The 13893-nt window shown below is 40.2% G+C and overlaps 1 protein-coding gene across 3 annotated transcripts in view; it reads right to left on the bottom strand.

The window, feature by feature from the left end:
* LOC134642907 (serine/threonine-protein kinase D3-like) overlaps positions 1-13167 on the bottom strand; it is a 53905-nt gene extending 40738 nt beyond the window's left edge. The window contains exons 1-2 of one of the 3 annotated variants that reach the window (XM_063494989.1): positions 12878-13167; positions 9320-9983 (exon numbers count right to left, since the gene is read on the bottom strand). In XM_063494989.1, coding sequence (XP_063351059.1) covers positions 9320-9616 — 297 coding nt within the window. In that variant the 5' untranslated portion in view covers positions 9617-9983; positions 12878-13167. The remainder of the gene's footprint in view (positions 1-9319; positions 9984-12877) is intronic. The other 2 variants (XM_063494990.1, XM_063494992.1) reach the window with 2 other exon arrangements.
* Between the last annotated feature and the right edge of the window lie 726 nt (positions 13168-13893).

Below are 13893 nucleotides of genomic sequence, written 5' to 3'. Positions count from 1 at the left end.
ACAGAGAGCCAAAACTGCCAAAATCCAAACCAAATGAAAAGACAAATAAATCATTTCATTGTGTTGTTTTCTTTTCAGACGTTCCCTTTAGGGGTCGCCAACATCTGCCTCCTATATCCTCCTCTGGTACAGCAACCCTCTGTATTTCCTCCTTCACTACATCAGAATCAGAATACTTTATTAATCCCTAAGAAAATTATGTAATTTATGAATCTCCACTTATCTGTTCCTCTTTTCCTCTTGCCTCGCACCTCAATCTTCATCATCCTTTGTCCAATATATCCCACCTCCATACCATCTCACCCTTTCCTCTTTAGCTTTGTCTCCAAGCTGTCCCGCTGATGCACTCATTTCTAATCCAGTTCCTCCTTAAATGCATTGCTTATGGGTTTGCTTGTTAGTTTATTTACCCTGTAATAGCCACCTCATCTGTATACTGAATCGGAAGAGAACAGGGATTTTTTTTTTTTTTTTTTTAAAGATGTAATGTATGTAGATAAATTAAAACAAATGAAAACAAATGATGTAAACAAAAAACAGGGAGGAAAAAATATGAACAAAACAAATGAGAAGAATAAATGATAAAGTCAATATAAAGAGAAATTAATTGATAAATATTAAATCATAAAGTGATGTTAGATTATTTTTGTGCACTTAACTGCATTAAGTTTTAACTGACATCGAGTCATTTATTGATTTAGGCGATTTAAATCCTTTGTGCATTTTAACATCCATGTCGATGGAAATGAAGCATATGTGCAGATGCACTCAGCCCCGCAATGAGATTAATGAGATTCATATAAAAACAGAACCAGACACACGTGAAGCTCTATAAATCTGACACAAAGACAGCAGCCGGGTCATTTCAGAGACACATTACATCCACTTACATTCATTTCCTGGAGATACCCTAACCATAACCCACAAGCACTACTTCCCTAACCCAAATCCTTACTCAACGCTCAGATCATCTGAGGATTGTGGAAACAGGCACAAAGAAAATAAGGTACCTTATAGGGTGATGTCATTTACCTATGACACAGGTATTATCTATTTATTCTTTAAATTATTATTATTTTTTTAATTTATTCTTTCACCTTTATACTAGTCTTGAACTTCTGGTGATAATTGTGTATTTTAAGGGGAAAAAGTAGACTTCTTTTTTTTAAATAAAAAGGCAGCTAAGAAATTATTTCATATTATTCATTTCCACACTTCATGCCCACCCACTGCTTTATGTACCTGCACCTTCAGCCAACTATGAATCAGGTTTAAACCCACAACCTTCTTGCTTTGAGGCGAGAGTGCAGACCTCTGGACCTACATGTAGCTGATTTATTACACAGATATAGGACGGAACCTGTCACAGTGCTTTAAATGGCTTTTATTTCACTTTAAAAACAGTAAAACCTTGAAATATAAGAGTAAAGTCAATATTTTACCCCATTTCTTTTTCGGCAAACGCAGACCATCTGCACAGTTTGTACTGGAGACTTTTGGATTCTACATTTTGAAGACCCATAATTAGCATTTTGGGAACCACCATGTTGGTTTTTATAGCCAGAAGTGACCACATCTGGACCAGAGGGTGCAGTGCTAAGTTATCAGCCAATATTCATTTGCAACAAACAGTCTGCTGACATACAAGAATTTTACTCATTAAAACTTAAGCACAGTTTTAACCATATTAAAAGTCAGATAATTCTAGTAAAAATGCTCTAACAAGAACCAAACACACAAACAAACATAGCAGAGGCGTCAAAAGGTGAAGCCATGCAGACAGCTAGCAGTTACAACTGGTGATACGGTGGCTAGTCTACTAGCCCTTTTCCACTTGTACCTATTAAACTTAACAGGATGTGACTCAGTTTTGGTTGTTTTCCGTTAGAATAGAGTAGCACATAATAAGCGTGGGGTCGTTATAGCAACACAGCCGAAAGTCCAGTGATGTCATTTGTTTGCGACACGAGCACCACAACAAGGGAGGATGTTCGTTGAGGCGATGGTATACCTGCTGCTCGATCAGTGGCTTTTTGTTTGTCTGACTCGGGGACAGCTGTGTTAGTTTGTGTGGAGCCATTTCCTTTGTTTCTGGATTTCAAAAGTGGTGCTTTTAATTTTCGTGAATCATCGAGTGACGCCACTGACTAGCCAATCGATGGCATGCAATCAGATTTTTCAGTGTCCACAGATTTCTTGGAACCCCAGCCAAGTAGGTACTTTAAAAAAAAAAAAAAAAGTGGAAAACTAGTGGAAAACCCTGAAAACTGAGTCGAGTCAAGTCGAGCCGAACTGAGCGGTTACTAGTGAAAAAAAGCTAAAGGCATGTCCTAAGTCCTGCATATGAGTAATTTTAAAGAAATATACATCCTCAAGAACTTTGTTATTATTTGTAGCTGTAAATGAGGACTGACTCACTACTGGAGTGGACATTAGACGAACTGCAGTTTTGGCATGTATTAGTTTCATTTTTTAAAACTTTTGGAGGTTGCTGCTAGCAAAATGAACATTAATTTGTGGATTTTCCATAAAAATGATTCTCTTCATGCATTTTTAGTCAATCACCATTTGCCTTTGGTGTAAACAACATGTATATTCTGTGTTTGGGGTGGCATATGAGCTGCACACCTGAAGATTTACAACGACTACGAGAGTTACAAGCATTTAAAAGCACCATAACACTGACTCCCTCGCTCACATACCTGCGCTACTAACATTCACGTCTCCACCTGAAGCACCACCTGGCCTTGGCAGCCATGGAAACCAGCAGAGTAGAGTACACAGCAAAGAGAGACACTGCTTTAAAGGATAACCTTTATTAAAAGCAAGCACAGTTTTGTAATGCTGGCTATTGTTGCTGAGGAAGAAATTTAACACCTGAACCACTGGTCACTGTCAAATAAGCTAACATGACTTTTTCAGGTTTTCTAACATTCAAATGCAAGATTTAGATGTGATCACAACAACCTGAGATTAAAAAAAAAGAGCTCATAATCCAGGTTAGTGAAGTTCAAATTGTAACTGTGTGTAAATATCACATTATCCAAAACCCTACTGCATCTTTTGAAATAATACAGACAGTGTTATTTTTATTCACCCCACTGAAACTGCTCGTTTTAAAAGTTTTAAGCTTCATAAATTGCTCTAGGATTGTTGAGTGATGAAGGGCTGTTAGTGCTGGGATTAAGTACATTAATAGGGTGCTTTCCAGTGCAGGAACTGGTGGGCAGGTTTGAAAATGCCCCTATAGGGCCAGATGCAGGGTCTTTTCAGGTTAGAAGAAAAACACCTAATCAGGGGGAGGCTGTTCAGAGCAGCCCTTAAAATGCTAGCAGAACTTGGTGGGGATGAGGTAAACAGAGACAGCAACAGGCTTCAACAGCGTAAAACTGTGAAAACATACAAACGCAACCACTAACAATGCCACAAATTATCTAGCCATCTACTATCAGTTCCCTTCATGTTTGTACTTCTCACAGACCCGTCAAGACACTCAAAATTATTAGCCATATAATTATCTACAATTTAATAGAGTTTGCAAAACGCTTTGACAGTTATGCAACAGAAGGACATTCAAAGGGAAGATTTACATAGAGCTAAACAGAGTTGCACAAAATTTAAAAGGAAAAAAACTATTCAGGAGATTTGAAGATTTGAGGCAGGCAGTAAGCAAGACAACTAAAAGATACCCAGACAATAAGAAGACATCACCCAAAAGCGAGTCAATAAAAATGTGTTTAAAAGGGGAGGTTTAAAGGAGTTTCCTCATTCCTGATCCATATAAATGCTTGCAACTTTCACAGTGGTCACAAATAATGAAGAAAATAGAGATCAAGTATTTTCTGTGCATTTTGTGTAAAAGGCCAATTTGTCTTTAAAGGAAAATTCCTCTAATTACTGTTAACAGTAATGCTAACGGCAAACAGTATGCTCCAGACTTGGGAGCAGACAGCAGGACCCCACATGAGGTCTAAGGTGAGCGATTGCTCGAATGAGGCCGATATTTCTACTCTGTAGCTCCATACCCAGATGTACTTTAAAAGATATCAGTAAAGAGTAGAAAAACAGTGCAAAAACTGTTGCTTTTTGCACCAGCTGGAGGCGAGAGTGACTTTTCCTTCACACCACAGAGGAGGCAGTTACAATGAGTCAAGCCCTGAGAGATAAATGTATAGATGACTTTCCCCAGGTATGACTGTGAAAGCATTGGTGTTATTCTCAAGATTATTCAAATGTAGAGGAAGCAGGTCTGGATTTTTTTTTAATTAATTAATGTTGTTGGTTCAAAGCTGAGAGCTCAACCAAATCAAACTCCTGAGTTTTTGACACAAAAGTTCTGATTGTAACAGGTTACTGTGACTTTGAGGTACTAAGTTTGAAACAGAGGCTGGGTTTTTAGGATCACCAAGTCTCAAGGAAAACTCCATCTGTGTAGAAAATCAGTAGAAAATAAAAGAGGACCTAAAATCGAACCTTGCAGAACACTACAGGTAAACTTACTTATGGCGACTGAAAAAGGTTCTTTCTAAAAGATCTTAAATTCAGTTAATTAAAAGCAAAACAAGAGATGAACTGGTTAACCCTTCAGTACCTCTGTGCCCGGCCTGCTTGTTCCTTATTGCACTCATAGTAAAGGAGACTCTTTGCAATTCTGAAAAAGTGACAGATTATAAGACTGAAAGTCACAATACAAGTCTCCTACAACTCCACACATGCTGCTGCTGCTCCTTTGCTTGCTGCTGATGCAACACATCGACTAAAAATGCTGCAAGACCAAAACCAGGAGGCTGCAAAGCTCCGTAAAGTTTTGAAAGCTGCAGGCAAAAAATTCTCTGCGATCTTATCGCTGCTTATCGCCTGCTCAGTGATGATTAAAAATACTGCGGTTTCAGTGTTTCACAATCCAGGACGGGACTGTGTGTGTGTATGGTGAGGGTGGCATGGGATGAGGGTGTAGCAAGGCGACCTGCAGAGGAGGGGAACTTCCCTATACTTTGCCACGACTCCTCTGGCCTCCTACACACGCACGCGGCAGTGGCAGGACTACAGTAAATCAGAGCAGATGCAGCCACCCGCCCACAGACGGAGCTCTCAGCTTCTTGATGTGGATGCAAAAGGAGGAAAAAAAGTTGAGAAATTCCAGCGATCGAGTCATTTTCGGCACAAACCAAACGAGACCAGTTTCCACCTCTTCGCCTCTTTAAGCGTTCCTGCTGGAACATCTACTTTGGGTTTTCAATCAGCCAAAGAAAGAAATGACACTATAAATTATACTGTAGTTTTAGCAAATAAAACATTTTGGTAGTTGCAATATTTTCTTAATTTATTATTATTAATTATTATCATCATCATCCTGGAGCCAGGAGTGGGCAAGCAGGTCAGTCTCTACATGCATTTCTATGATTTTTTTTCCCTTTCTTTTTTTAAATGCAGATGTACAGCGATTCCCAGGTGGCAGAGAAGGGGGGAAGATTCTGCAAGAGTTGGAAAAATCCTCTGCAGTCACTTTATTTCCCCGTTTTCACTTCTTCTTTTCCTGTTGCACATGTCACAATTTCTTTTTCTCAGTTGTGACACCTAGACCTCATGTTTTGTTTGCAGTTTATCGGCTGATATCTGTCTACATATGCTCACTGATTGCAGCAGGCCAGTAAATCCAGCTTTGCCCTTGAATTCTGTGCAAATGTCTGCACCAAAAAAATTACATGAATATTTACTACATTAGCAGACTTTAAACAGGTGTGATTCTTAGCAAGGGGATGAAAAAAAATTTCTTTTATGTGTGGGGGAAACCACAGAAAACTAACGCTGTAGGTGTGATGATACATATTGGCAGATACTGGAAACAAGCTATCAAATGTGGCTTTATCTGAAAACTTCAGAAGGAGTAGCGATGGTATAAATACACATGTCTGCGTGTTTGAAAATCACTGTAGTAGGCTGTAAAGCTGTCAACAAATATTCCGTAAATTGCACAACAGAATATTTGCCCCCACCTTAACAAGTGAACTTCAGTGGACAGGTTTGAGTGTAGTTCTAAGTTTTTCCCCTGTTATTTTTAGACACATTTGAAAATCATGTTGCCAGCAGGCGTTTTGCTTTAATGTTGAAGCTTGTGCCCATCTTTGATTCTAATCTCACCTTCAAGAAACAAAGTCATGCTACGACCACCTTAAGAATACCGCGAGGATCCGTTCAACACTCAGGTTTAGTGTGTTCCTTTTGTTTAGATTATTGTAATGACTTTCCAAAGAGTATCAGTCATAAAGCATTAAAGTGCAAACACTATTACAAAAACTGAGAAACGTAAACATATTACACCAGTTTTAATGACTCTACACTGGCTCCTCAGAACTTCTGTAATTTTTTTTAAGATTTTACTTTACTTTTAAAGCCCTTCATGGTCTGGTCCCAGAACAGACTGGCAGAGGGAACAGTCAGGTGGAGGTAGGAAGAAGATCTAAGACTGCAAGAAAAGGTGGGTACATGAAGAAGGTCCGACAGAGATGGTGAGGTTGAATGTCCGTAGGAGAAATCTGTTTAATTGGGAGCCAGTGAAGCTGTTGCAGAACAGGAATGATGTGGCGAGTCGAGGTGGGTTCTAGCCATAACGTGGGCAGCTGAGTTCTGGACCAGCTCAGGCTTATAAAGGATACGAGAATGGAAGGATAGACTACCATCAAGGATGACACCCAGACACTTAAACTGTTAAAGAATTTTTTCCTTATATTTTTTTCTTGATTTATTATTTTATTCTGTTATGCTATACAAATAAAACTTGATTATTTTCAATTTTTATTAAAAGAAAGCATCTTAAAAATCTCAATGCTTAGACCTGACAGTGAGAAATGAAGAGATTTTAAAGAAATTTTGCACCCGTGTGGAGCTTTTTAAACAAATATTCAAACATGAATTTAGTTTTGTCGGCTAAACTGTGAGCATGCATGAGAGTCGAAGCCTCCATCACTTCATTTTCATGTTAAAAATTGGAAATCAACTTCCTCACAACAGCCGTGTCTTCATATCACAGAAGTGGTGAGACCTGGACGTACGCACGTATCAGTGTTTTTTGTGCACATTTTTTGGCATTTAGGCCAAATAATGTGCACAAAAACCCCCCAAAAAACCCAAAACACTCTTTCGGTTGTCATTATGCGCAATAACAATAGATACAGTCTATCAGCTGGCTGTTTTATCACTTTCTTTCACTTTGACCACCCTGCTGCTCCTCCAACCCCAAACACACGACTGTAAAAAAGGAAGTGCAGCCGCTGACACAGCAATGCCAACTAGGAAGTGACATTCCCTGTGAAAAAGACTTTTCCTCTGCTGAGGGTGTGAGCTCAGCCAGTGACAAGCTGCAAACAAACACTGCCTAACAGACTGGATGTGCTCGCACAACCCAACCAGCGCTGGAAACGCGTCTGCAGAAAGAAGTTAAAAATGAGAGCATCACTAGGTTTTAATCTCCAACCCATCATGCCTTGCAAACTTGCTGCAAACTGTGTGTGTTCATTTGGGTATGTGTGTCTGTGAGTGCGTGTTGTAGCTTGCTGGGAAATGAGTGATGTAAACGCAGGTGGTACGTTCAGCAGTGGTAAAAACCAGAAAACCAGTAGATGGTGAGAGATAAGGTGAGGCTCAGAGCGGAAGCTAGAAGCTTGCGAAGAAGCTCTGACACAAAGTTGAATGCTTCCCCGAGTGCGTCTAACAGTGTCGGCCTGCCCACTTTGCTTATATTTGGCGACACATTTCAGCAATTTTTTCAGTTTTATTTTTAGACGTGCCTGACAGAATGATGGACTCTGATATTTGTATATCACCGTCTGCAAGCACGCAAGGACCCACTTAAGGGTTTTTTTTGCATCAGACCATTAACATCGGGCTTCGTGCACAAGTCCACACACCTAAAAATTATTTGTGTCCACATAGGATTAACTTCTTGCCTGTGGGGGTTTGCAACAGTCTCTAAACAAGCACAATTCCCGCCTGGTTTGCAAACTACCTTATAAATATCTCACCCTGGTACTTCGGTTCTCATTTGTTTTGATGGTCCTTCATATTATTAAGCCGCTTCTTTAGACAGGCTTTAATCGACTGTCTTGGAATGTACCTACTCACAGTAACACTTAGTGTGTTTGGGAAATCCCCTGTGAGCTGGACGGCCATTCTAACAAGAAACAGGTAAGGAGCAGTTCATGTGCCTCCGAGCTCAGTGACGACTACAAAGATGATGGAGCTGCAGATCATGCAGAGATTGACAGAGTCACTGGAGAGGCAGCGGACTAATCGTTATTAACTCATCACTGCAGAGGAGAACATTTAACACTCCTTCCTCCACAAGTGCAATCAAATGCGGCCAAAGTTCAGATTTGTTGAAGTGCAGAATGTGACAGGCTCGACACACGACAATTAGAAAAGAGGAATCCAGCAGGGCAGCAAAGGCAAAAAAAAAAAAAAAAAAAAAAGGAGGAGAAGTTGATGCTGTGAATTAGAAAGACTGAATGACACGTTGTGGGTTTTCCACCTGTAGGCTGACCAAAGGAGGAAAACACTTTCTTCAGAACAGTTTTCCATTCACGTAGACGTGCCGGGGTTGTGTTTTCTCAGTCGCTGGGATTGTTGTTGGTCAGCACAGATTATAATTGTTACGACTTCCTCCAAATAGCACTCTCTCCTTAAAGCTCTTAAGGTAATCAGGAAAAGAGGTACAGCAAACAGACCGGCATCCTGCTGGTTTGGAAACTCTCCCTTCTCTGGCTTCCTCAGCAGCGAGCGGGTTCTGCACCGGGGTGGAAAGCCGCATCGGCATGCTTGAGCCTTACTTTGATCCAAGGAATCGAATCATGCATATTTATGTGCACATACACACCCCGAATTTTAAAAAAATATTTTTTAGGACTGTTTATTAGACAACTAACAGGGTGGGTTTAGACAGTCACCAAAGAGCCTTGGCTCATAATCAAACCTGTGTCGCTGCGTTCAGCCCTGCAGCCTATGGTGAACTGCTCAACTTGTGTGCCAAACCGGTGTCTGAACTCCGACCTTTGACCAATAAGTTTATATGAAAGGTAAAAAGAAAGTTGTGTGGCACTGAGCCTCTGAAGGTGGAGTGAGGAGGACAAAGGGATGCTAAGGTGCTGAGCCTCATTTCTATACAACTAAATGGGTGGATGTGGGATGTGAACTTTTTTGAATCCTGAAGGTGAGACGTGCCAGTTAAATTCTCCAAACTTCTGCTTTAAGGTTGTGGATTAAAAAAAAAAAAGAGGAAAAAAAAAAAAGGAAAGTGTACAGAAAAAAACCCCTTTGGTTTTACCTTCTGATCCACGATGGAGCAGACGAGCTCCCTGACGGAGGACAGCGACACATCTCCAGGGTCGAGGGTGACCGCCTCCCTCGTGAGTCCGATCTGAAGCAGGAAGGAGATGCCGTGGAACGAGCCCCGCGAGTTCGTGGGGCTGGGCGCCGACTGGCTGCCGTTGGAAAGCCGGCTGCAGATGGTGGCCGGCGGGCTGGGGGAAGGTGATGGGGTGGGCGGGGCCGGGTGATGGGGTAGGGCATGGAACGACCTTGGAGAAGCTGGCAGGGGCGGCGGGCTGTTATCGGTAGACATTGTCTGCTATCTGTGACGTGGTGGTTGGAGAACGACCTCGAAGGTGAACATCCAAAATTGAAAAAAGAAGAAAAACGGTCAGCAGAGCATCGTGCGTCCAATCATTTGTCCCAATTTTTCAGCACTGAAATCCTGCGAATAAAGCTTCCTCTCACTGCAGAGCATCTCCGAGGCCAACCAGAAGAAAAATAGACTGAAGTAAAAGCCTGAGCTCTCGGGTAGATCACCTTTAAAGAGTTTTATAACGTGGTTAAATCCTCAATAAATCCTCTGACCTGCTGGATGAGACTGCTGATCGGGAGCAAGAAAACAACGATGAAATGCTGCAGATCTTCCCCGTCTCTGCTGCTTTCACTCAAAACATCTGCTAGAAATAAAGACAGAGGAAAGATGAATCAGTCAGGAAAAAATAAAATATCTCAAACTTTAAAATCTGTAAGAAACTTGCACATAAATAGACGTCAACTTTGGTGGCACTGAAATCCTTACTGGAGAAGCTAAATAAAAATGTTTATACTCACGAGGTTAAAGCGCAATCAGTAACTTGATGATGTAATGATTAACTGAGCTATTCCATCTTAAAATGTTTGTGTAATGCCACAGAGGTGGCACACTTTTACATCTTTACCTATGCTAAAGGTCACAGTGCACACTGGGATACGTCACAACAATATACCCTCGAAAGCTGGGTCCTTTCATGTGGTGCCATCAGAACAACTGCAGAACAGTTCTTAATATCAATATCAAAATATGAATGTCTAAATATTGTGGAATCTTATGTTAACATATTGAGCTTAAATCCATGTGAAAATAAAAAATAAATGACCATAAATGCGCAAGTAGAAAATTGTGCAGGTGTGTTATGCACAGCTAATTTTCAATAAGTCATTAGTTAAATGAAAATGTAAATGATTTTAATTGTTTATGTCAAGGTTAAAGACAAATTTGTAAAACTTGCAGCCGTCACAAAAGCCTGTTCTGTTGTACCTTTAAATTTTTTCGTAAACATGTTTGTTATTAAAGATGCAGGCAGTGACGACTGGTCCCTCAGCATGAAGGCCACTTGACTGTAAAGAAAAGATGGAAGAAGAGAAGCCTCCTTACTGAGAATTTGGGCATGAAAAGCGAGCCTAGTGATGCGTGAGTTTACAGGTCATTGGCCAATGAGCACATCCTGGATAATCCTCCTTCTTGACTCTAATAACGATCGTAATTTACAAAATGAACTTCAGCAATTTTATTAAATATGACCTGAAATTAGTGGCTGAGCCCAAAAACTCATCAAGAAAGTGTTTACTGAGGTCACAGATAAACAAAGCACAGGTCCCATTTCGATGTTTTAAAGCCTGGAATCTTCTTGGGTGTTGCATAAACATGTCACTTCCTGTGTCCATGATGCTGCATTATACAACACCCACAAAGGACACATCATACTGCTGCACATGATTTTTTTTTTTTAAAAACACACGGCGCAAACATAACGTACGCTGAATGTTGTACGACGGATCACATGATGCTGATTTACTGTTGCCAGTAGGTGGCACTGTGACTGTGACTCATTACTGTAATGCAGGCGTCCTGCAGCTGGATCAATAACTGAGTTGTCAAGCATGTGAAGTTTGAGACAGACTAGAAGATATATACTCAGTTTAACACAGAACTTCAAAACTTTGAAGAAATGTGTTTCGATTAGACTGGCCAAAGATCACGCTGATGCATCTCTGGGTTGAGTTTGTGATACACCTTGAAATTTCAAAAACCTCACTGAAATTAGCTCTTTAATTCAAAATGGTGGACTTCTTGTTGGGTATAAGGCATGGCTCGAAGAGGATTTTCCATACAGCTTGAGACGCGTGTATTAAATGCCATACATGTATGCAAAGCAAAACAGCCGGGCAACTGCATTGAAATTTTGCAGGGGGCACTATGGGACCATTTTGCACCTCTCATATTTAAAACCCATAAAATACAAAGGTTTTATCCACTTCTGACATGTGTGCAAACTTTTTGGTGAAGATTTGAGCATATTTAGCCCCTAAAATAAAATATTGTGTTGATTCGTTTGCAGAAATAATAAAAATAAGCAGCACAACTCCAACAGAGGCTTCATATTTTCAGTGCTCAGGTGCTAGCGAGCCGCTTTAAGGAGTATAAACCTGAAGGGAGAGATACTCTTCATCTTATTTTATCTCATTTTAATAATATTATTAATATAAAAATTTTCCATTTTTTTTGTACTGCATGCTTAAGGACTTCTTTTTTCCCCCAAATATATGGCTCTCTGTTATGTCTCTACAAGCAACAAACCTCACTGAGGCCTGTTGCTGCCCCTCTGTAGGTTTCCAGAAGCTGTTCAATCAAAAAAAAGTTGCTTTAAAGAGAAGACTGGCCTTAAAGAGACAGGAGCATATAAAGATTATTTTGAACCCTTAATCATGTACATGTATTCTAATAAAGCTCCAATATTAAAAAGCAGAGTTGGACATGAGCACTGCAATCACTGCATAATATGAATGAAACAGACTAAACAGCAGATGAGCATTACCGGACGCCTTTGGTGTCTGACAGCTTCCACATGCGCCATCGAGTTGACTTCAAAAAGTTGACTTCATCATCTCGACACTTTCTGACTTCTGAAGCAGAGTTCATTTATAGAATTTTATTGCATAATAACGTCTGAAACAGGTGCTAAAGTCAGAAACTGTGGCTGCCGGCAAGCTGGCAAACCATAAAAGGGACCCATACTGCTCATCTGCTGTTTGCCATCTATCTCAGACATTGTTACGTAGAAACCTTCTATAAATAAATTCTGCACTTCGAACAGTTAAACTGCAGGAACATCAGAGTCAGATTATCGCATTATTTACAGACAGTTTTCATTTGAAGCCAAAACTAAAGTCCTGGTTTGAATAAGTTAAGCGGTGCAATATTGACTTTTGACATGAAAGATATTGTTTTTGTTATGTTTAACTTGAAATAAAAATCTCATATTAAACTGTCGCTTCATGATTGTGTAAAATGTCTGATTTTAACTTAAAACATTTATTAAAGTCGACTTCTAGCTCGTGCACATGCAACACGTTCTCTTTTGATCTCTCTGTAAACTGTAGTTGGGCACATCTGGATTTTCGCTCACTATGAGATGATAAAATAACTCTGAATTAACTGAACCTGCACCAACACTGAACTTTGCCAACAGGTTGTTTGCTTTTCACAGCATTCACACGGATGAAAAACACAAGTTAAAGGTATCATAAGTACCTCGGAGAGCCCGGTGGTTTCTCCGCTTCCATCGCAGCACAAGCGAGCAGAAAATGTGCGTCCCATCCAGCGGCAGCTCGGACCGCAAAAAGGCCGAGGTAAGGAACACAGACCCGGTGAGTCCTCCACAGCAGGTCCCGATGGGACTGAAAGCGACAGTTAAAAGCAGCCAGAAGGACCTTTGGACTTTTGTTTTTGACTCTTTCCTCTCTAAACTCTCCCGGGAAGTCGCAGTCCGACCGAGCAGCTCCAGCTTCATGCGGATCTGATGATTATCAGCTGCGAAACACGCAGAGGCAAAAAAAAAAAAAATGCAGCTCTCACCGGCAGGAGGAGGTCCCACTCTGAGGGAAATTCAGGGACCGGACAGCTGGAGACTCTGCAGCCCCGCTCTTTATGATGGAGGCTCCATAATCAGGCCCTGTCGGAGATTTCAGACAGTCATGGCTTCGGTTGCAGCACAAAGATTAAAAGTGAAGATTCATGAGAAGTAAGCAAAGACTGAACAGCTGAAGCAACAGAAAAGGCTAAAACTCTTTTTCAAACCACTTTGAACTTTAAGCATTGTCTTTTGTCTGTCTGTTTGTGCGGGTATTTTATATATTACATAGTTTTATGTGAAACACACAGATGTAAATAAGCTGCTTTGCTTCAGTCCGGCACATTAATGTTTTTTATTTTGATATTAATGTCTATTAACGTAAACAGTAAAACAAATATCTAACAGCAATTACCGGATTTCAGCACAAACTTTGGAAAAGATGCTGCTTTACAAACATTTCTACTTTTTACATTTGAGAAATTTAGTTAATAAATAATATTAACATAACAGAGATAAATCACTTATGATTTTCTTTTAAATGCAGGGTACTTGAGACAATAAGTCACATTTTGGTACCTTTCAAAGTAAAATAGCATTTATCTAAAAAGAAAAACAACTCATTTAAAATTTAATTCAATTTAGTTTTATCGCAATAAGTGCGCCAAATCACAATAACAGTCACCTCAAGGTGCTT

Source organism: Pelmatolapia mariae, linkage group LG15 (genome assembly GCF_036321145.2).
Source record: "Pelmatolapia mariae isolate MD_Pm_ZW linkage group LG15, Pm_UMD_F_2, whole genome shotgun sequence".
Classification (NCBI taxonomy): domain Eukaryota; kingdom Metazoa; phylum Chordata; class Actinopteri; order Cichliformes; family Cichlidae; genus Pelmatolapia; species Pelmatolapia mariae.
This window is presented reverse-complemented; position numbering and strand designations above follow the sequence as displayed.